This window comes from Argiope bruennichi, chromosome 6 (genome assembly GCF_947563725.1).
Source record: "Argiope bruennichi chromosome 6, qqArgBrue1.1, whole genome shotgun sequence".
NCBI lineage: Eukaryota > Metazoa > Arthropoda > Arachnida > Araneae > Araneidae > Argiope > Argiope bruennichi.
Window position 1 is genome coordinate 88,575,336 of NC_079156.1, and position 25,420 is coordinate 88,600,755.

Below are 25,420 nucleotides of genomic sequence, written 5' to 3' on the forward strand. Positions count from 1 at the left end.
ATACAAAAATTTAACCTTTGTTGATTTTCACACGCTTTCAGTATCTGAAATTATGCTGGATCACATGGAGGGTTGTATAGAAACGCGTTGTTCGTTTTGAAAACACGTGCATAGATAATAACACAATTTTTCTAAATTTGGCAAATCCAACATATCATAAATACCTAATAAAAATAGTGCAGCTTATGGTATTTATTAGATATTAGGTATATTATTCTCTTCATTTATTGTCTGCTGTACTTATGCAAAAACCTTTAGGTAGGTAGGTAGTCCAGGATGAGATCGATGACATATACAGCAATTCTTCAAATTTGTGTATCATTTCTCTTACAAATTGTACAAAACAACAGCATCAGCATAGCTAGAGGGTGCACTACTATAGACGTGAAGTAGATTATCGTTATTTGGCTACTCATAAAATTTTGTCATTTTGTATTGCCACATTGTATAGCTGTAACTTGTCGAGTGTTCGATTTAAACTGCAACTCTCATTGCAGTGCCTTTTCTTTCTCCTAAGACGATGATATCACACAGGGCAGTGTCTTATTCCAAATCTGGGAATCTGCATACCATGGTATCTTCTCGTTTCCAGAAGGATTTAGATAGATTTATTCAGAGCCGACGACACAATGTGATGTCAATGAAAGAGAAATTCGTATTCTGATATATGCCAAAGTGATTTTCACTTTTTCTTAATCTCTTCCTTATATCAACGATTCCGGCGCTGCAGATACTCTGTTTAAAATTTTTACTATGAAAATTATCTTAAATAATTGTAATTAAATGTCACCATTAGAAGTTTTTGAAATTTAGTCAGCTAAATTGCATTGTTGAAAGCTAGAATGTTATTTTTTACATCGTCTTCGAAAGTACATCTTACATTATTTTCATTCACAATTTCATTTTTTAATTTTGTGCAACATGATAACTATGGGACGGTAAAACATAAAATTGTTTTAAAATTATTTTGTACTTATTATAATGAAATATGGGATTTAACGAAGACTAAAAATTTAAAAACATCAATAATAAAATATATTTTCAAAAAACGCCCTTTTATAATTATTTTAGACAATATAATATTTTGAATATATTTTAAATCTGGAGACCAAAAAAAAAAATCATAAATGTGTAATGCATTGAAAAGTAAGAAAATTACGTCATATTAAATATAATTACGAGCGGAAATTCTTAAAATTTACAAAAATTTAAAATATATATCATAAATGAAATTGATATTTCAATTTATTTCGAGTATTTCTATCGATGCTGCCTGCCTTTATAAAAATTTTTGGGATTTTATATTTTTATTAAATAAATATTTTCTATATATTTAATATTATGATAAAGTCTTCCTTTTAAACCTTTTTAATTGTCATTTTTTGATAATGTACAGCTGAAAAAAATGTCTTTAATTTTTAATTGATTTTTCTGCAGATGCTTTCAATAAAACATTCTTTTCTATGTCTAATAAGCTGATTTACGTCTTTACATCAAGTTATTCAAAAGTTATGTTTCCTCTTCATGTTTATCTTTCATAGAAATTTGTCTAAAATATCTATTTGCAAAATGTCTGTTTTCTAACTTAATAATTTTTTATGAAATTTTGAAAAAACCCGCTTATAAATTTAATGGACATTTATTTTTTTAAATTAATTTTTTATTTAATACGTAGCTTTCAATAGACCGAAAAAACATTTCATTGATCTTAGATTAAAAGAAAAAAAAATATGTGATGGACTTGGAATGCAATGATTAAATACTAATTTGAATTAAAATATTTTTTAATAGGAAGTTCCCTGGATTTATGAATTCAATTATAATTAATCTGATTCAGTGGAAAATCTCACTTCTATGTGGGATCTATCTAGGAAAATATTATGGTTTAGATTACTAGATCCAAAACAATAATATTTGTACCATGTAGAAGTTTAAATAATGTGCAATTGACTTACATGGCTTACTCATCATCAGAATATGACTGAGTATTATGAAGCCCATCTAAAATACTTAACTTGAAAATTTAGAATGGAAAGTTAATCTAGTGAATCAAGTCAAATGTATTTTTAGAAAAAAAAAATTCAATTAATTTACTTACTCATAGTTATTGAAAAGACACAGTGTTGAGTATCAAATGGATAATTTTCAAAATACATCAAACAGCCAACTTTAAAAGAATACCTGAAATAAAAGGATTATTTTATTGGATTATTTTGAGATTATGAAGTCAATCAGTATCATTATAAAAATGAATATTTCTTTCTTGCAAATTTCATGTGTATGGGAAATAAATTTCGCAACATCTTTTCTAAATCGCTTACTTCTATGATTTTAGAATATTTAAAGATGTCTTGAATATTTGGAGTCTAAATGATATTAAAAAGTCCTCCATATATATATATTTTTACCATAAATTAGGTTTTATAATATTTATAGTTTTACTGTCGATTTACTGTACAGTAACCAATTCTTCATCTGATTGTCAGAATTGAATACACACACACGCGCGCGCACGCACACACACACACACACACACACACACACACACACATACACACACACACACACTAACACACTACTGTGATCAAAAAAAGTATCCGAAATGGTAGCATAAAACTAAAGGCATAAATTTATTGCATCTTTTTCAATTTCACCTCCTCCGACTGTAATGCATCTCTGCCAGTGTTTCTTCCTATCATCAAAATATACTTAAAAATTATATTTTGAAACGCATTCAGAGTTTGTAGCAAATTTTCTTTTATCTAATATATAATTAATTAACTCCAAACGGTTTGGCAGTTTCTACGTAGATCATTATTTTTTTATATTATTTAGACCATTTTTCATACTAGAAATATATGCTCATCTGCAACAGCTTAAAAGTTATCAGTTCTTTTACGATTAGAGTGGACACCATGTTTATATACCATAAAAGATCGATAGTAAAATTATAAATTTTATATCATCTAGTTGATGCTGAAACTATTAATAAATGATTTATATTGGATTAAAATGTTCTATATGCAATATCTTGTAGATTCAAAATATTGCAGAAAATGTTATTAAAATATTTTTAGACAGTCTGAAATTTCAAAAGTAAGCGGCGTGAAATTATTCCAATCTATGACGTTTCGGATACGAAACTGATTCAACAAATTATCAAATAATCGAATCGGCTTCATGTGTTCGAAAATTAACGCATTAATAAACATGCAGAAGTATAGTTCGCGATCTACAATCAATATTCGTTTCTAGAACTTTCCTATCATTCTCCGAAACATTTTCGCTTATTTATAGAATCTAATCAAATTCGTTTAATATTTCCATATTAACATATTTTTACTTTCTTCCCTTTTCATAAAGCAAATGAATTATGACTCTATGAATAAATCTGAGTTATAATTATGCGCATAAATGATTAAAACGATATTTTATCATTTGGACATAAAAACGAAATGTTACTTTTTTTTCTGTTGATGCAAAATATATTACCGGAACACTGTTGAAAATGGCCAAATCGAACGAGAAAAGAAATTATGTGTTTTCCTTGTCTTAGAATATCGTTTCTGTAAAGGAAAATCACGTTCCAAAGAAGGTACGCCAATGAACGTCTGGAGTTTCCTTAAGTCTGATTAGTCTAAAATTATGGATTTTTTGATATCATAAAGTAATGATATTCAAAACTTCACAATATTCAGATATCTATAGAGGATAGACATGCTTTTTTTATTTAAAAGTTGGAGTGTTAAGAATATTTCACTGAAAGAAATTTCTTAGGACCAAAGGACTGTATAAAATTTAGATTTCAATTTTTTTTTCTTCAAAAGTACATTTATTGACTGAAACAAAATAAAATGCTATTATTTACGTCATACCTTTTGAAGATAAAACTGAAATCTGAATTTTGTGATATTTCAGAGAATTGTTTATTGAATAGTTCTTTGAGATTTTGCATAAATTACAAAAAGAAAATTCTGTAGTGCACAGAAGCCTTCAACGCTGAACGATTATATTTTTTTGTACTCATATTTAAAAAAAAATTGTCTTTGGCTTCAGTAAAAATATGTTTTTATATTATTTGAAATTTATTCACTTCTGCTTCCATTTCAATTTTAAAATTTGTTAGAGCTGACAGAAAATACGTTACATAATATAATAAGATACTTAGTACTATAATACATAGAATGGCTTAAGAATTCTCTAATAGTATGAGCTATATGACTCTTAAAAATTGAAGTTTAAAATATTTTGCTGATGAAATTATTAAAACATCAAATTACATAAAATATTTAATTGAAAATTTTAGCAAGTATTAATTCATGCGAACCAGCTAGTCGCCGAATCCTTGCCAATAATATTGATGACTGTATATGAGTGTACTTATGTATGTTGATACTTTTTAGGCCAGACCGTCTGACCTAGAGTTATGATACTTGGTATATGTATGCATTGAAAACATCTACCATCGGAGTTATCTTAAGTAATACTTAATATAGAACTGTATATTAATTCTTAATATTTTATGCTTAAAATAGAAAAAAAAATATTATAAATATTTCATCTATATTAAGTAAATTTTAAAAAGTATTTTAAGCATATTTTCCAACAAGGGTCTTTGAATTCTAAACGAAAGCAAACATATCCCAAATTATAATGCAAAAACTTAACAACTACGGAAGAAAACCAAAGTTGTTGACAAGTGTCCAAATGTCGCTATTAAACTTGAAAATATTTTTTCGTTTTTGCTTTACAATCAGAAACAATGTCCTATTATTGACTCAAATCATTACTGTTGATGCAGAGTTTAGGAAAACAAGCGATATATTCACTTAAATCTCTGAATAACCTTCAAAAGATTTAAAACATATTTAAAATACTATTAACCAGAATAAAATGACCAATTTTAATTGTTTTAGGCTAGAAATAAGGTTGCATTGTTAAAATGTTTACGTGATTTTTAGCAAATTTCAAGGGAGCTGAAAATTTATAAATTAATCTATCAAAATTTATAAATTAAAAATATCTTTGGGAAAGAAGTCACTAAAACCAAATTATATAAAATATTTAATTTTAAATTTTAGTAACTATCAATATCAGCGAACTAGCTGGGCGCCCAAGTTTGTAACACAATATTTATGTTTGGGATTTAATATTCAGACAAATAAAACTAAAATAATCACACACTGAAATGTTGTATGGGCAGTTATGAGAAATTAGAAAATAAATTGAATGAAACCTTTCCGCCATGATGACATTCTTGTTCTTATTGATACGAAAAAAAGTATTTCCCAAATTCTGCGTGGATTTCGACGTTTCAAAAACTATGTCTGGCGTCCAGATATGCTGGGAACATCTGACGTTCGTTACTTCACTTGTATTTAAAATTAAATGTTCATCAGTCCAAGCCATGTTAATATAGCCATGCATTCTGAAATCCTGGAAAACAAATGGGAAGTTTTAGAGTTTTGATTTTAATATCTATTCATTTAGACTATATTATCTATTGCAAAAATAGAAATATTCAAGGAAATCATTTAATAATACCACATCATTTAATTAACCACATAAATCTTGAAATATAAAATATCTAGTGACTAACTAAATATTTTATAACATTAAAACATTAAAAAAACTCAATATACCACATTAATAAGATGGTTATCCGAAAAGTAAATTTCCCATTTTGCCAATACAGAGCAGTCTCTTACATTGCAAATGTAAGAGACTGTAGTAGTTATGTATAATATACATAACTAGATTATACAGGTAATGACTGGAGAGAGATGGCTCCAGTAATGATCCGGGAATGCTCTACTTTAACTGTAAGTAACAGAAAAACCTTGAGGGAGAAAAAAAAATTTGAGAAGAAATTTTTTTCTTATTTTTCTCTCTATAACATTTCTTTATTTCATAAGTGATAGTAGAGATTTTCTAGGATAGCTGATAGCTGAGTTAGCATGTGAACACGGTTTGGCATAAAACCTTGAACTATAGCCACTATCGAACTTCATTATCAACTATCGTGGTGGGTGTCAGGAGTTAGTAGTTTGTTTCGTTATTTTCCAAAACATTATAAAAATATTTACACGGGAAAACATAAAAGGCCTTTTCCAAGCATCAGTGTTCGGTAAATATCATCTGTTAATAGACATTTAGCAGACGATTCCTTTTCAGACATTTTATAACTACTGCCATTTTTATTTTGTTAAAATATTATTAAAAAGTGAAAGCAAACGATTTTTTCTTTGATAAACATATTTTGTTAATATTATTTCGTTTATTTTTTGTATAATAGCTGATGATCAATTGCAAACCTTCTGGAATCAGGCAATGTTTGTAAGATACGTTGTTATGTTGAAAGAATAAACAAGCCGATGGAATTCTAAATTGCTTGGAGTATTATTTTAGTTTTAAGAATTTAAGATGCTCTGCAAGCTATAGTTTGAAGCTTAAGAAAAAGAGTAGTTTTCTATAAAGCATGCAAAAATCAATGATACTCATGTGGAGTTGATAATGGAGAAAAAATAAAGCATTATGTTTTGGCAATTCAACAGCCAGTTCCAAAAGATATCTCGATTCTTGATATTGGAAAATGTAATGAAGCATCCGCTGTTCAGAAGATCATATACTAGGCAGGGATAGAGAATTTGACTTTCGACATTCATAACTCAAATCCAGTTTCATGTCAAATATCTTTAAATCGTTTGCATCAAACTTTAGTTAAGAATCGTTTCTCTTCATGAATATTAAACAAAAGATTTTATGAGTGCTTACCATATTTTCTGTGTTGATTTCTTCCAAATCAAAAATAGTAATTGAAAATGTAACATTTAGAGGCAGACCTGTAAAAGACAAAATGGTTAAATAATACTAAGACATACACAATAATAATAATAATAATGATAAAACGATCTAAAATAATTAAGTGAAATAGTGAAAGAATAAAAACTCGTGCGTTGTTGATTTAGTTTGAAGTTTACTTTTTAAAACATTTTTTTTTTTTCTTTAAAAAAATTTCGTGCAAATACTGTTCTATAATTTTACTTAAAAGTAAAAAAAAAAAAAAAAAAGAAAAAAGAAAAAAAAAGAATTGTTATTTCAGTTTTAGAATCAATCAAGGATTAAATAAAATATACCATCAAAGCTTCTAGGAGGCAAATATTTTTTGTATCCGTTTGGTATTAAATGTAGGCAATCTTCATCTTCATGTTCGACGCTGTAATTCCAAACATAAAATTAGAAATACAAAAACTTTCATATAAGGCGTATTTTAAAAGAAAAACAATTCTTTTATATCATAATAAATCTTACCGATACTAAATCATTCTCTTACTGTTATAAAATCATGCTCTGCACTTACTGCGAATTTCAATGTTTACAAGGACAGAATATTAACAGATGATTCGTAGATAAAGAAATTGAATCTGAATTGCTATTCTTATTTCTCTTTACCTAATTTATTTAAATGATAGATGCAGCACAAAATAAATTACAATTTGTTTTGTGCAGAGATGTTGAACTAACTCAGTTTACGCTTTTATCTTATTAACTAATAACACGCAAAAACAAAAATTAGCTTTTATAAAGACAAGACTATTGCAGCATTTCTAATCTATACTTATAATAAAGCTCAATGTGTGTGTGTGTGTGTGTGTGTTGGCGCTCTACAGGTCAGGTCATTTGACATACAGTTATCAAATTTGGTACATGTATACCTTAGAGGTCGGGAATGTGCACCTGGGGTTCCTTTTTTTGAAATTTTAATTATTAATTAAAAACTAACTTTCCCGCCAAAAAATCTTCCATATTTCCCCACCGCCAACTTTTCCGCCAAAAAAATCTTCCATTTTCCCCACCGCCAAATGAGTAAGGCTTCTGTTTTTTTCTCCCAACAGTAATGAGGCTAGGGTTAACATTTTTCGGCGGATTATTTCAAACGATTCTGTTTATTTTCTTAATGTTCTATGCATTTAAAATGAAAGATTGTTAATTAATCCATGCTTCAGATTCATTCTGAAGTACTTTTGAATTAAAATAACACAGAATAAAGGAAATTAAAAATGTCTAATCTGCATAGCGTTACCCCAACTGGCGTAGAAAAATTCACGCATTTGCGTTACCTTAACTGGCGAAGAAAATTCACGCTTGCGCATTGTGTTCTGATTGTTGACATGACAACCATTATCAACGGACGATTTAAATTACTTTTAGGTTAGTTGTATGCTTTTGTAAGTAAATTGTATTTATGTTAGTTATATATTTTTTGTATATGCTTATAGTTTTAAGTACATCGCTTTTTAAGTAGTTGTTTTTAAACCTGTTTTCGACCGATTATTTTAAACGATTCATTTTATTTTCTTAGTGTTTGATGCATTTAAAATTAAACATTGTTAATGAATCGATCTGTTCATGATGAATCTGAGAAAATTTTGTTGATAAATTCTTGAAATATTACATAAATTAAGAAAGATATTCTTTAGGGCCCATAAAGTTTAAACGGTCAGTGACTCTATTATCAGTAATCATATTATTAAAAAAATGCTTTGTTTCAGTAAAAAATATTATTATATTAATTCCAGATTAATCATTTACACTTTAATTTAAAGCATAAATTCTACGAGGGGTAACAGAAAATGAGTGAGATACATATCACGTTATGACTGAAGGCCTTTATAATATTATGTGTGAATTATATGACTATCAAAATTTGAAGTTTTAAAATATTTTGCTGAAGAATCTATTAAAGTTGGAATTGCGTAAAATATTTAATGGTACAATCGGATTTTAACCCCCTGCTTGGCATAATTTTTAAATATCGCCAACAATGGCCTCGCGAAATGTTCGAAAGCAAAGGAGCAGATGTTCAATTATCGTGCATAATAAAGATTGCCAGCTTTGGTGCGTTATCGCGACTTGGCAAAGAAGGGGGTTAAACTCCGGTTTAACCTATTTAATTATTAAAATTTAAACGAACATTAAAGTTGGCGAACCGGCTGGTCGCCAAAGGCGGCTAGTAATAAATAATAATAAAAAATTTCCTATAAAAAGCGTTGACAGTTGTTATACATATGTCCATTAATTCAGTTTTAAAAGAATTATTTCCTAATGTTCATTTCAATTATAGATAAAAAGTACTAATTGGTTCTTTTTCATTCTGGATTTAAAATAATTTTTCTTTATCACCGTTAAAAGAAAACTATTGAAAAGCCTGCCTTCTTCTGTTGGACATGGAATTTTAGAGAAAATAAATTGAAAAATAAAAAATATTGAAACAAGAAGATAAAGCTATATTAGCACAGTAATAAACAGTAATAATAAATTTAAAAACATTCTAATTTTGACTTTATTTTCCTTTATTGTATTGTTTACAGCATTTTAGATTTTTTAAATTTTTTTGTTTTGACCTACAGATTTAACTAACAAGAAAATATTTATTTATCTTTAATTTTCTAATAAAATTGTAGTTTTAAAACATATTTCTATATTTTCCTAATTTTTAGTCTTTAAAATATTTTTGAATTAATTACTACAATTATTATAGAATTTCCGAATACTTTTTTCCTTAAATTTAGCACTAGATGGCGCCTCTAATATAGAACCAAAATTGAACTAAAATCAATCGATTCATTGCTAATTAACGTCTGAAAATATGAAAATATTATTATTCAATATTTTTTTATATTATTGTATGTTATCTCTTTTATGATGTTATTTTGATTTCTAGATTTACGAGAACAAATTATCTTCTATCTTTTACTCATTGACAAAAGCGTGTAATCCAAAATTTTTTGTTTCTTAATATTCTACATTTCATAATTGATTAATAAATATTATATAATCTTAAAATAAACTTTCCTAAAATTCTACATTTTATTGTATCACTCGAATGGTATTAACCTATCACTGATAATAAAGTTATGGAAATTATAGAAACATTTTTTTCCTCAGAGAGACACACATACATATAAAATTTATTCTAAAAATCTAGAACTTAAGACATGAATGAAAAATTCCATCTTTACGAGTTATATAGAAACTTTTAAGTAATATAAAATAATTCAATGCTAATTTTGTAATATATATAAGGAATCAAAATAACACAATGTATTCTTACCGACACGTGGATTGAGCTGTTAATCCAAATAATAACATAAATAATAAATATGGGAATTGAAAAACTTTACTGACAAGCAACATTTGATATTTATATAAACAGTCTTCCTGAAAAATACCCAATGTCCCTCTTTTCCAAAAAAACACGCCAATTCGCAAACATTCGTTTACATTGTAAGTAAAGCGTTTCCAGGAATAACCGTTACCAAATCATTCATTCCAATTTGAATCTCCTAAAACTTATTTCCTGAATCTACCTTAAAAGCGTAGGAAACAAGCTTAGAGTTAATCCAGAACCATTCCCTGAAACTGCTTGGTAAACTAAGTGAAAAAAGTTGAAACGTCTTTTATTGTTCTCATCGTTGTATTGACGATGCATTGCACGCAAATTTGAAGTGCAGATACATTGATGAAATGCAAGTTGTTTACAAATATCGACTGCTCTGTGGATCCCATTGTTGAGCTGTGTCAATTTCTCAGGGTAAGATAATACTCACATGGGTAATTTTTTGAGTCATTTATTCATTGATTTTTCGAGAAGAAAGTTAGGATTAGATCACTTGTAATTGCAACTATTCGTAGTTGATGAGATATGGATTGCCTTATTTTGGTTGATAGTGGCGATTATTTTCATTTTTTTTGAGTGGATAGGTAATTTGCGTGCAATAAATATGGAAAAAACATGGAAACATGTTGAATGATTCAAAATTAATAAAAGAGCTTTGTTTGCGATAATAATGGAAAAAATCATGAAAACGTGTGCAAGACTCAAGCTTTCGGCTGTAATTCATTAATTTACTGAAAACAAATGTGCTGACTATAGCTTTTAAAAAAATTGAACTTTTCTATCGCAAACTTCAAGTTATCATATTTTATCATATCATTTTTTAAGTCACTTATATCAATCCGGCAAAAAAACATCACGTTCTTATATAACTCATATTTCGCAATCACCGACACTTAGAAAATGATGGTTTTTGATCATCTGAAAATCATTTTTTTTCTCACGAGGCCAGAATGTTTTTCGTGAAAAACCAGTTTTAAATTATTGCGTGACTATCAGACTAAGCATAGACTTCGATGTTTAGAAAACGATGGTTTTTTTTCCATTTCAAAATCTTTCAAGGTCCAATATTTTTTTTTTTGTCAGAAATTAGCGAAATTTTTAGATCCTAGAGAAATTAACAATTTAAAAAAAAATTATGTAACTTCCGATACTTCCCCTCGCTGTTTCGCTTCCCATTTTCTTCTCTGTGCTTCTTCTGGAGATGACTTCTTATAACCCTGCCCTGTATTGGCCAGACAGGAGAATCGGATATATGGCGGACATTCACGAATCGTAACTTTTTATTGGCGATATGACGTCTAATGTGACAACCTTCTTTATCATTTTCTAATAACCCTGAAAGCGAAAAATTGATGCCTCAAAAGCGATAAATCGCCAGTTTTCTGCCCGTGCATTTTGTAGAAAAAACACTATTAATTATTGTTTTTTGGAAATATATTGGGCGCTTATAAAGCGCATGATACATTTTGAACTATAGTATATAACATTACTCAGGACTTGCATTATTGTATAAATTTAACCAAGTTTCTAAACTGTAACATATTGTAAATGCAATAAGCTATATAATAATAATATGCAAACAACAAGTTAATTTATATGTATTAGTTTTCCTAAGCAAAATACCGAAAACTAGGAAAATGTTTAATTTATTTTAGCTTAATAGAGACTGTTTATCATGCTGTAAAGGACTATTATCTATTCTCAGATAAAGAAACTTTTACGCATGCACCAAATAACGCTCATTTTACCAAACAAGTCTGAGATGAAAGATTTAAACGTTTACATTCTATTTAGAACTATATTAAACCTAAATTATTAGGAGAATTAGGAGGCGAAGCAACCACGGATAATCCACAAAATTGATTTGTCATATGGACAATAAATACACAAATTTTGAAAAAAATGATTCAAAATAATAAACTTAAAAAGTAAAACGTATGTAATAGGACGAACTAACGAACAAATTCGGAAATGCTCTCATTTTACTTTTCGCAGTTAAATAATAATCTAAAAGTCGTAGGCTTGCTTTTCCAAAAAACAGTAGTCACAATTTTTTCTTCACATTTACGAGACTATACTGTTTTTCTCTTAAATTTGGCTAATGCAGAGAAAATTGAAAAAAAAAAAAAAAAAAAGATGAATAAATATAATTCTCGTGTCATATACCAGAATATACAATTTCCTCCCCCCCACAATCATTAGTGAAGCAAATATTAAAACTTTTGAAGGCGATAACTCTCTGAGTACATGTAATTTGAATCCATTTTGAACGCAATAATTATACTTTTCTAAACAAATCAATAAAAAATAGCAATAATTTTCATGTTAACAATGGTAAGAAGAAGAAATCTTAATACAATATAAAAGTAAACTGAAAACTTTGTTTGCGAAAGTAATTGCCAAATGTAACTTCTCTTGGTCACACAGACAACATTCTTGCGACAATCCATTTCACATTGGACAACGTGATGCGCGCTTCATAACAACCATGCATTTTCTGTATATGGTTATACAGGATGCCCACTTAAATCCTTTACATTCCCAACCTCCACACCAAGCTTTAGTACGACAGCAGTTTCATTCATGAAAGTGGTATCTAGTTGTAGTAAGCGATCACTTACAGTGCCACCTAGCAGCGAATACCGGAGGTAACATTCTTACTTCGAAAACGGTCCGAGATAAAGGGAAAATGTCAGTTGCAAAATTTTGAAATAGCATCGATATACACTCATGACCAAAATTAAAGTTACAAAAATGTTTTTCAAAGTAATTCAAAATAGCTACCAGTAAAATTTAAACAAATTATATTTTGCATATTATGAAGGACCGGTAACACGATATTAACCTTTGTTGTGGGAAAAAAATGTTCTTTAGCATTAGTTTTTGAGGAACTACTAAAATTACACCGTTTAGGCATCTGGGAGTTTTGCCTGCAATTTTGTGAATATTGCATTAAAACAAAAAATTTAACCTGTTTCCAGTCAGAATGAGATCTCATAATCATTTAGACGATTCCTTGAGATGGAATGCCGTTGGCAGGCTTGAAGCAGGGCACTCTCAGGCGGAGGTGACTTGATGGCTACAAGTGGTACCGAAAGTGGTATTCAGGTTGTGGAATCAATTCCAAACAAGTACTGTAACCAGGACAGCCGGCCAAGGCTGTACAGAGCAACGACGTCTACACAGGATAGCTATTTGGCATTAAGCGCACGACGGTATAGGCTGACAACGGCTCCTTAACTTGCTCGTGACCTTTCTGCTGCGTCTGGAATAAGAATTTCCAGACAAAAAGTATACAGACGTCTAGCAGAGAGGGCTCTTTATGCCCGGCGACCAGTTGAGTGCGTCCCTTTGACTGCATCCAACAGGAAAGCCCGGCTGTTGTGGTGCCTAACATATCAGTCTTGGGCACAGCAAGAATGGGGGCGTGTTCTTTTCAGTGATGAATCGAGATTTACCACAAAGAGCGAAACTCGTTGAATCTTCATCTGGAGAGAGCGAGGAGCTTTTTATCATCCCTCCTACGTAAAAGAAATCGACAGATTTGGTGACAGAGTAATCTTTATCTCGGGTGGCATAATGTTGGGCAGTCGTACACCACGCACGTCTTCGATGCGGGTACTGTCAATGCACATCGCTATAGGGATGAGATCCTTGAAGCCTATGTGAGGTTGTTCCTGGGTGCGTTTGACCCAGACTTCATGTTTATGGACGATAACGCGCGTCCACACAGAGCCCAGATCGTTGATGATTTTCTTGCGGAAGAGGATATTCGACGTATGGACTGGCAATCGAGGCCTCCGGATTCCAATCCTATTGAACATGTTTGGGATGGTCTCGGAAGAGCCATTGTACAGCGTAACCCCCCTCCTAATACCCTCCAAGAGTAAAAAGCCGCGCTTTTGGAAGAATGGGCTTTGTTGCCCCAAGCATTTATTGACACCCTCATAAACAGCATGAAAGCTCGTTGTGAAGCCTGTATAGCAGTGCACGGTGGTCATACTCCATATTAGACAGGCTTTCCCCGAGATAAATACTTTTCTCGGATTCATAATGTAACACTTTTTGACATAACCTGTTTCTTAATTCCCAATTAAGATATTTTCCTTGTTGTTATGTGTCTATGTTCTTTCTTCCATTGTAGTGTACCTCTGTGCCAAATTTCGTGGCAACACATTGAATAGTTTTTCATTTTTCTCAGATTTTATGTTTGTGACCTTAATTTTGGACATGAGTGTAGTATAAAGAAGATTTTATACGCATCATTGTTATGAACAAAACGCTCGAAGTCCAAATTTATTTGCTCGAGATTTCTGAAATTCTTAACGCCCTATAGTGTAAAAACGACAAAAAAAATCACCACCTTAAAGATACTTTTATTTTTAATGTTGAAAGTTCTACAATATTAATTTTAAAAATGTTGTTTGCGTCATTTCTAAATTTAAAAAATGTATTGGGTATTTTTTTTTTTTTTTGCCGGAAAAATAACATTTTATTTTGTGATGTCATAGTTTCAAAAAAGGCGAATAAACAAATACACATTTTAAGTTTTCTCTTCTTGATATTAATGCGTATAAAGTTCTTATTTTATTAAATCAATAACGCTCTGCCTATCGGTCTGTAGTTTCAGAAACATATAAACGCGATAATTGAAAAACGCAATAACTTAAATATATCAAATTCGATATGAGATCTTGTGACTGCAAGTGTATTTTTGTGTCAAATTTTGACTTTATTCGGTTGATAAAAGTGCATCTAAAACAGAAATTCGGTTTTTCGAGTATTATTAACCGTACACCAGGGATCAATCGCCGAAAAATTCGACAAGGATGACATGACAGATTCAATGAAAATACTAAATTTAAGCCAAAAGTTGATATTTCGTAACTATTATACGTTAATGCCATGGAAGGAGTTCTCTGGCACGACAAGTTTATTAGAAAGTTTAGGTGACTGAGATGCGCGAGGATAGAACCTGGGACCTTGTGGTTCGCAGTCCAGTAACATGACCAGGATACAAAAGCACATGCTCGTGTAGCGTAGTTGTTAACTGGCTTATATGCTATTCACCACAGACTCTCCCTCCAGTGAGTCGAACGATATGGCTGTTGAGTGGTGATGTATTTTAGCTGTTGTCTAAGGGCCTGTACCTAGTTGAGTAGCGCCAAGCGTTATGGCGATCGTGTGTTGGTGAGTGGTTGCTGCGACAAGTGAGTCTGACGATTTAGTTGCGGGTAAATGGCGCCACAACAGCTGCATGAAGGTTGAATTTTCATCGTCCGAGGTCACCAATTTGGCGAATGGGTATCAGCAAGGATAGAACCTGGGATCTTGTGGTTCGCAGTCCAGTAACATGACCAGGATACAAAAGCATATACTCATGAAGCGTAGTTGTTAACTGGCTTATATGCTATTCACCATAAAAGTATGCGAGTTTTGGGAAGACCACTTCCTCTGATTGTTTATACTTATATGAGTCAAGAACAATGTGTCTGATACGCTGCCTTCAATTTCCAAATCATGCATAATTATATGCTAATGCCCATTGGAAGCTAAGTAATGCAACTAGTTTCTTGGTAGCATTTAGGGTATTCGTGTATTATTTCCACAATAGTATAGTTTCTTTTCTACTTAAGAAGACGACAACTTTTTTGAAAATGTGTTGTATTGTTTTAATTAAGAGGCCATTAAACAGGAAATATGTATGCGTCTACTGTGCAAACTACAGATTGAATGAATCAAAATTTGGGACACAAACTCTTCTGCATGTACAATTCCGATTTTAAAGGAGCTTCATTTCACCGATTCAGATAAAAGGGATCTGTAATTCCAGTAACTTGAACAACATTGAAATTCCTCTACCTTTACTATTTTTCATTTAATTACAGTTTTAGTGAGCCCGACATTAATTTTAAGGATCAGAGATTTCTCATCAAACTCTTTTGTCACAGAAATAATAAGTCTTCTATTGCTGTCAAGGTATTTTGACAAGTACATTGTTTTCTGTCGAAGGAAGCATGGGAAGGGCGGTCACAATCAAATGAAATACAGAAACATGTTAGTGCAGCTGTTAAACAAATAATAACAAGCGTTCAAGATGCATGTTAATGAACGGAAATGAACATGTACAGGGCTTCAAACCTGATGAAATACGAAAAGAAAATATAAGATACACATACAGTTAACAAGTTTTCTTTTTTTCATGACAGGAAAGTTGTTTCTGATTCGTTTTTAAAAGTAAAGAACATGAAAATACTGTTTCCCTATCAGCTTTTTTTTTTTTTTTTTTTTTTTACAGAAATTAAAGTCGTATATTCTGGAATGTGTGTTGCAATACAATCAAAATTTTGTGCATTGAAGGTGGTTAAACACCTGCTTTGTTTGGATTACACTTATTGAATTAGTTGTCGTTTTTGCATAGAATTATAATATCAATGAATGACCTGATTTTATTTAATCATCTTAAAGATGTCATAATTCGATGCATAAGTACAGATTAGGAACCGCTTTAAAAAGATAAGGGATTGTTTAGATAAAATAAGATAATGATTTTTCTAGCTAAATTTCAAAAAAGACAAATATATTTGTATCTTTAGATCCACGAATGAAAGTAAATTTAATGGCAAATATTAGACTTATCATTTATTATTCGGAAATTGCTATTGTTTACTTAAATTAATAAAAAGAAATTATTTATTTTCCCCAGTGTCTTTGAATTTCTTTAGAAAATAACTTAAAAAAATATATAAGTTTCTATTAAAATGAGAATTGCATATTTTAAAATTAATTAGAAAAAAAAATATTAGCTGTCTAATTTAAATTGATTTCTTTAAATATGATTTCAGATATTTATTTAATGCCAATAGATGGCATATGAAAGAACTTGGTTCAAATTCCCTTTTTTTAATTCTCTTTTGTAACTATGATATTTTGATTATGGCAACATGGATTAGAATTCTATATTATGTGTGTTATTGGGACTATGTGCTGAAGTCATTTCTGTTTGCTCTTGTAAAGAGGAGTTAACTCTGTAATCTTTTCATTTGTTTCATATTCACATATAAATCGAATTCACTATTAGCCAAGTCATAAACAAATATTGAATACGGAAAGAGGTGAGTTATTCATACTTTTCGTTTTCATGCATTTTCTGAAATATTGCAATATTAACGAAACTTTTTTAATATAGTATATTCAATTGTGAGTTGTATATTCGAATCTATTGTACGCAATGCTAATTCCTTATTCTGCTAAAATTTGTTTCGTAAATGAAATCTAAGTGAAAAAATAATTAAAAATTAACAATATTTTTCAAGTAATTATTTATATAGGATAATAAAAGGAAGACAGTTTTAGGATTTAAAGATGTTGCTTACTTTTTGAAGTACATATAAGCTACCAATTCTCGACTTTCTTTATTACTGTTATTAAAATAAATACAATTAATTTTTTTCGTATTGATGACAAAAGATTGATATTAGTTTTCATGATTTATTAGCTTTTACCAGGAAAGTTGTTTGAAGCAACATGCTGCCATCTTCTATTTGTTAAACTTATTTTTTTTTCTTGAATTAAATAAAATTTAGAAACACTTAAAATACAAAAATATTCATACTAAATAAATTTTGAATGAATCCTTAAGTTTTTGTGTATGGTGTAAGCAATTTGATAATCTTAAATTGATTTAAAGAGCTATAACAAATGATTAGATATTAGAACTATTTTAGAGCTTTTAAATAAAACTCGAGGTTCTAAGCTAAACATATACTTCAAAATATTTAGAAAACGGCAATAACCATGAATTCTTTATTTTTGAAAAGTTGCAAATATCTCTTCGATCTTCGTAGTTATTTTCTTATCTATAAGCCTCTTTATTGCAAATTTCATAGATTTCATTTCAATTCATAATCTCAAAAATGCATCAGAACTTTTATCGAAATTTTCTTTAAAAAAATAGTTCTCATTTCCTACTAAAGCCATGTGTTTTTTCGTAGATTAATACAAATGAAAAAGATTTGTGGATAATGGATAAAAAGTTGTTTTTGTGTATTTTGTATATCATTAAATCAAATTTTTAAAAAAGGGCCATTAAAATTAAATGTTGAATTTCTGAATTGTATTCCTACTAAGGAATTTCTGAAATGTATTCCTGCTTTCATGCTAATATATTCTATTTTAACAGTTATAGAAATTTTAATATAAGTATCATTGATACAGTTTGCCATTAATAACTAAATGATAAACAATATTCTAATTTCATCCATATAAATTGATTTGTCCCTCGACTTTTTTTACATTTCTAAGATAAAGCCCATTTTATGTATATGACATTATATTTTTCTTCATTTAGCGTAATGAAGAAAATTAAGGGCGCACTTTTTACTACTTCACTTTGATTACTAAATCAAAAAATTAACATTAATTTTGATCACAAAACCATATAATTTCATCAATTTACCAAATGTTTGTAAATCCGTCCTAGGTATGAACAAATTTCATACATGTAGAATGTTTCTTTCTGATACATGTAGAATGTTTCTTTCTGATACATGTAGAATGTTTCTTTCTGATACATGTAGAATGTTTCTTTCTGATACATGTAGAAGGAACTACACATGCAATATAGACCAAACTTAAATTACTCTTCTAGCGATAAAAACGTATTTCAATTATCTTTTTTGTTTTTACTATAAATCGAAAACACAAACTGATTGACACGTAAACGCGATTGATTGAACATTTTGTGCAGATTTTATTTTGTATAATCTAAGAATCTGACAAAGATTATATACTGCATTTGATATATTTTGTTTACCTAAGTTGTGGCTATTTTGAAATATATTGTACCTGAACAAAGTCGTCATTCTGTTCTAAAAATGCATTCGTTTGAACTCTGCGTGTTTTAAAACCTGGAGGTACATCCAAATCATTAGGACAAAATTTTCAACAATTGCACGACTTTATCTTTGTATAACTGGTAAATAGTTGCCATTTCTTTTCTGTCACTTAAAGACGTACATAAATGTTTGCATTTTTGCATACATTTCTGTATAGATGTCTTCTTGTTTTTAACTAGAATGCTCTGTCTTTATATTTTTGTGCTTTTAGTCTTCATTTACGTTGCGTTGAGAATTACGAACAAACAAAAAAAATTGTTTTTCAATATCATTGTTATACTCCCCCCCCCCCGAACAAACAACATTCAATGCTATTTTCTCCATAATTTCTTCTTTCTCGAATTTCGATTTTTGATGTGTGTGTTTATTTTAATTTTGCTTTTCTTTTCTGTCACAAATAACGCCCGAGACAAAAACGTGCTTTCTCCTCTTTTTACTTGCTTTTCAAGCTCCAAAGTTATTGAAAAGAATTATTTGAATCTTCTTCACAGGCGGTTTGTTTTGTATTGATTGGTGTCAACGTTTCTCTGTATTTTTATTTAATAATTTTACAATATAAATTAATTAATAAATATTACGAAATATAACTTTTAAATTAAAGAAAAAATCCATAAATTTGATTAGATTAATTTTTTTCAATGTATAGCAGCAATCGATTCTTTATAATATAACAATAAAGCAACAATTATTTCTGAATATATATGATGAAAAAGAAAACAGTAGTTAAGCCTTAGATATGTCAATTCTTAGATCAAATGTCAATTTCTTAGAAATCTTCGATTTCCTCAGTATTACAACATTTTATGTGATTTGATCTAGATGTTTAGAAATTTCAATTTATATTTGAATATATATATTTCTTTTGAAAAATAGAACTAGTGCAAATTTGAATATATAGAATATCCTTTGCATAAATAAAGATTAAATACACTTAAAGTGATCATATTTATAAGATGGTTGTCATTTTTGGCCTTGCTACTGTGTTTAAAAGTAGTTTTTGATTAGTGAAAGCAACAGCGTAATTTTGAGGGTTTATAGTGAACCAGTGCCAAGATGGGGAAAATACGAACTGACATTAATGTTTTGGTCTAGTTATTAACTTTCCGAATTTCAGAAAATTGTGTATTATGGAATTATTAAAATATATATTCCAGAAGAAAGATACATTTTAATTGCCACTGTCGCAAATATTGAAATTTTCCAGCGATGGGAAACATTATATAAAAAATATGATTAAAACTTTATAGCATATTTAACACATTTTCTCAATCTTCTTTTGAGTAATTTACAAATTCACTTCATTTTATTTCACATGACTAATTTCTGTAGGCAAACTCTGCCCGAAGTCATGAATTGTATATAAAAAAATGCACCATAACTGTGATGAAATCTTATCACTCTTTTCTGTAAATGGTCAGATAATGCACCCAGTAGGCAAAAGCAAATCCTGTGAATGTTAATGGGAAAAGTATTCGACAAACGCGGTCTATTTTTGTCACATTCCTGCTGGCTGGGCTACAAAGCCATCGTCGATATTTCTGAAATTTAAATCTTCTTGAATTTTCTTGGGAATAAGTATCATCTTCATCTGGGTCTGCAGTCCAAGCATTATTTTCTTTATCTTGAACAGAGGTGATTTCTCTTCGACATCGAGATGAATCCACCTATTAGTAAAAAAAAAGACTTTCTATTAATATATATTCAGCAATTATTCGTTATTTCATTGTGAAAATAAAAATAAATACATCATATGCTGTTATCAGCGTTCTTAGCATTGAAAGTAGTAACTGCATTATATAACAATCGAGCAACTGCACTATAAAACCAAGTCGAGCAAAAACAAGCGGCACGGGCGTACCATCCTTTTCTCGAAGCAGTTCAGGCCATTTTCGACCCCCTATAACTTCGTTGTCGATAAAACTAGAAGCCGGAATTTTCAGTAACCAAGCAGGCATTATATAAATACGGTATATTTCAAATTCAATTAAATTTGAACCAGTAGTTTAAGAATTATAACTAGTCAAAGTTTGTGAATTTTGTCACTGACTGACCGATTATCAAAACTCTAAGACACTTCTAGCGGACACAGAAGCTTCAAATTTAGAATACAATTAGTGTTTAGTGTATAAATCAAGGGAAAACTAAAATATGCGTGTAATAATGGACGGATCTATAAATTTCTCAAAGTTTCGAGCATTATCCATTTTGTCGGCGAATTCGTTGCTAAGTCGCCAAATAGTTGCCAAGTTTGCCACCAAGCTCTGGGACCACTGGCTCAGCATCCGACAGCATTCAATACAGATTACTGTAAAACGGTCTTTCTTATGATGACACTATTCGCGCTGGGAAGCAAAATTACAGGTTTGTAACAATATATAATTTGAAATAATTCAATTTTTACCATAGAAGAACTGAGTTGCGAGACTTGGTTTTTTTTTTTAACAAGTTATGTTTTTGATGGCATTTAGTTTTTATATACAGAATTTCATTGACGTTACTCGATAGATGCACTCACTGGCATTGTGCCAAGTCATTATTTATGTATATATTTTGGTAGCTTCGCAACTTTTCTTGTTTCCGATTCTTCAAAAACATTTTTGAGTTTTGCATAGAAAAAAATATAAGCGTTTCACACCTATCTGTGCTTTAAATGAATCAGAAATAAGTAAAATGCGTTTAATTGAACTAACAATTCCAACCGAAGGTTAAAAAAAATAAAATTGTTTTAGAAACTTTGACATGAAGTTTTAAATTTAAAAATGCCAGTATCATCGTAAAGCTGGAATCATGAAGGTTTGAATCAATGCACTTTCTCTTATAGATTTTGAAAAAGGATATGTTTTATTTTAGGAAATATTAAAGGCGCTCAACTGTGAGTTATAGTCAACATCAAATCTGTTCCTATTTTGTTCATTTTGATATGTGTTTTGTAATATGAGCTAAACTTGAGTGTGGAAACTCATTATGATAAATGTCTAATTTAGTGTGCGATTTTGATAATAGAAAATATTAAAGATCGTAACTCATAAGACTATTATTTTTTATTTATTTTAGAAGCTTTTTCTGAAATATTATTTTTTCAATAAAATATGTTATATAGGCACTGCTGAAATGAGTTATTTTAGATTAAGTGAGGGAACTTAAAAGGGTGGAACATATTTGTTCCATTGGTAGTTCCAGTTGAGATGGCTAGTCCCACTGGAATTCTAGATTAGAGAAAAAGCAATAACAAATATCGAGAAAATATTTTTTTTTTTCTTTAGGATTGTTTACAGAGTGCTTATAAATTAATATCACGAGAGTAAAGTGCAAAACATGATTTGCAAAATATTTGACACGTAGTATATATAGTTTTGAATCTTTTTTTCCCCCTACTTTCTATTGAGCTCTGAATCAGCGAGATAGATTCAATGATTATAGAATGAGCAAAATCCTGTTTGTCCATGAGACTAACAGGATTGTGTCTGTCCTGTTAGTCTCATGGACTAACCATGAGACTTGTGTATTCTGTTAGTAGTCTGAGGATTAATAAATTGGAACGACTCGGCATATAGGTACAACGTTAAACAGATTATTTGAATATCTATTAATCTAACTGTGATAGATTGAATAAATTAATGTAATTTCCAGCATCATAATTTTGATTTAATAATGGCTTTTTAGTTGTTTCGAATGTACTGTGCATTTTGGTGTCCAAATGAGTGCCCTGTCCTAATTTAATTCTGAAAAGTTACTTAAAATAGGATAATTTTTTTAATTGATTCAATCGTTACTTCGCAAATTATAGAAAGTAAACCATCTTATACCCATTAGTTTTTTTTAGAAAATAAGCAGCTGTATGGCCAACATTTAAGTTATATGATATAATCTGAAAACATAAAACTTACTCGCTTTATTACAAAACTGTTATATGAAATGGCGAATTCCACCAAGTTAGCAAATACCATGAATATGCAAACAAACAGCCATATATCCAATGCAATGATGTAATTTAGTTTTGGAAGCTGCGATCTATGACTCTGAACCTGTATTGAAGGGAAAATTTAAATGATTTATGCAAATAATTATAATACGATTATCTTTTGTTGCATCAGAGTATTGAATTTGTTCTAATAATATAGAAATAAAAAATGTTTATAATTCATATTAGTTCAAATGAATGCTAATAATCAGTACAATAAAGTAAAAATTAGTATTCCTGAATACTGCTAATTGCAGCAGTGTTAATTAGTATTCGATTATAGTAAAAGTATTACACAAACGAACGATACTTTTCCCAAATCTTATCCGCAAATACAATTTGCATGCTTCAAATTTATAAAAAAAAATACTTGAAATCTATTTATCAGATATTATTGTAGCCACGAACCTGCATATAGATGTTTCGCTATTTTTTTATTAGATTCAATTTTTTTTCATTTCAGTCATGTGGAGAATTATTATTGAATTTAATTTAAATTTGATGGTTTTATATTTCTTAGATTTTTTATATAAGAATTCCGAATGAATCATCCATCAAAATTTTAAATTTGAAAAAATATACGACACGATGGTAAGCGATGCAAAATGTAGAGGCATATTTTCATCAGGTTAGACTAGGCAGATGCCGAGGGCACAGGGCTGAGACGGGGAGGGTGCAGGAAGGTCGATATATAAATGTCATTAGCCTAATTGTCAAATTAAAAAAAATGTTGAAAATAAATTATATAAACTACAAGGTATTTGTATTGCAATTTGTCTCACTTTAAACTATTAAAATCATTTTTATATAAAGGAAGGCATAATTAACCATCAATTTGATATTAGAATGTTAATTATCTAATAATATATATTATTATTAGGATGTTAATATACATATAATAATATAATATATAATTATATATATACAATATACGAATTTGGTTGTGTTATTTTATATTTAGCAGGTTTTACAAAAAAAAAAAAAATGTTGTATTGTTTGGAGCTAATAATCTGGGATCTACATTGCATTATCATTGATGATTTTATTGCCAATAAGAAAAAAATAAAATAAAAAACTAATAATTAAAGTTTCATTATTTTAATCTTTTTATAGCATACATAGGCCGGGATAGCCTGGTTGGGTTGGTAGAGCGTTGGATTCACGTCCCTTAGGTTGCGAATTCGAACCCCGCCGCCCGAAGATTCCCCGCGTTCTTAGTGGCTGATGCGCGTATAAATCTGTCGTGGTCACAAAGTCCTCCATGTTGAGAGTTAATACCACTGGAGGTACTAGATCAGGGGTGATCGTTCTCTGATTCAGGTCTAAATTACGATCTGTGGATGAGTGAATGAAGTCCACCCTGTAAAAAGGATGTGACGTGTGTGTATTCAAGATGTACTCTTAGCCCTAGTTGACTCTACGATAAAAACAAGAGGCGCTCTCCCTCAGGCTTAAATCGGCTGTCTTCGAACAGAGGGCTTGTCCGTTGCAAGTGCCAGAAGAAACAACAACATAGCCTACATATTTTGAGAAATGTAGCATATGTATGTAAATTTAATTTTGTAAATGCGTGACCGAAAAGAAGAATCCTTTAGAATTACTCCAATTTATTTTATATGGAAGGCATTTTATGCACAGGAGAGAAGCGATAAGAGTGGCGTCAGTCTACATCGTCATAAGAGGGCACAAGACAGAGAAATGTGTCCCTTCAGTGATTTTCTACGAGATTCTAATAGGGATTTCTTTGTTATGCGTCGACCCAGGCAAAGGAATCTTAAATATTTTGTAAAGAAATTCGCAGGTGTTAAGGATTTTTATCCCTTTGTTTCCGGCGTGGGAACCACAGGGTCAGCAATTTTTGTTAAGCGGGTGCTAGAAATAATTAAACAAAAAGGTAGGAATTGGATCAGGAAATAAGATATTTTAGAATAAAGTTAGCATGGGCATTTACTAATACAAGTTGAAAATTAGGATATTAATTAAGATTTAAATTAAATTAAGATATATCATTTACCAACTTATATATATTATACAAAATAACGAATCTAAAATCATCTAATAGCATGATTATTAAATTAAAAATATGCTTAAATGTGAAACCAAAACTAGTTATTATAAGAGATAGCTAATAATGTACACACTGTAGGGTAAAAAAAAAATCTTTATCTGACAATGCAGGAATGTGAAGAGAAAGTGCCCATGTCTTTCCTCAAATAGTCGATAAAACTGCATTTAGTTGCACATATAATACGGCATAACGATTTAGACATTGTTGTCATCCGGCATTAAACTTAGAATTGTAATAATAAAATTTAAAAAGTTTTATAAATATATCCAAAAACTCTTAAAATGCCTCTATCAAAACGCAATTATTTTATTTTG

The 25,420-nt window shown here is 29.9% G+C and overlaps 1 protein-coding gene across 1 annotated transcript in view; it reads right to left on the reverse strand.

Annotated features, from left to right (window-relative positions):
- The window catches only part of LOC129971819 (glycine receptor subunit alpha-2-like), a 47,239-nt gene that overhangs the window by 12,005 nt on the left and 9,814 nt on the right, over positions 1-25,420 (reverse strand). The window contains exons 6-9 of the mRNA XM_056085795.1: positions 22,965-23,102; positions 20,476-20,741; positions 7,137-7,216; positions 6,775-6,842 (exon numbers count right to left, since the gene is read on the reverse strand). Of these exons, the coding sequence (XP_055941770.1) occupies positions 6,775-6,842; positions 7,137-7,216; positions 20,476-20,741; positions 22,965-23,102 (552 nt within the window). The remainder of the gene's footprint in view (positions 1-6,774; positions 6,843-7,136; positions 7,217-20,475; positions 20,742-22,964; positions 23,103-25,420) is intronic.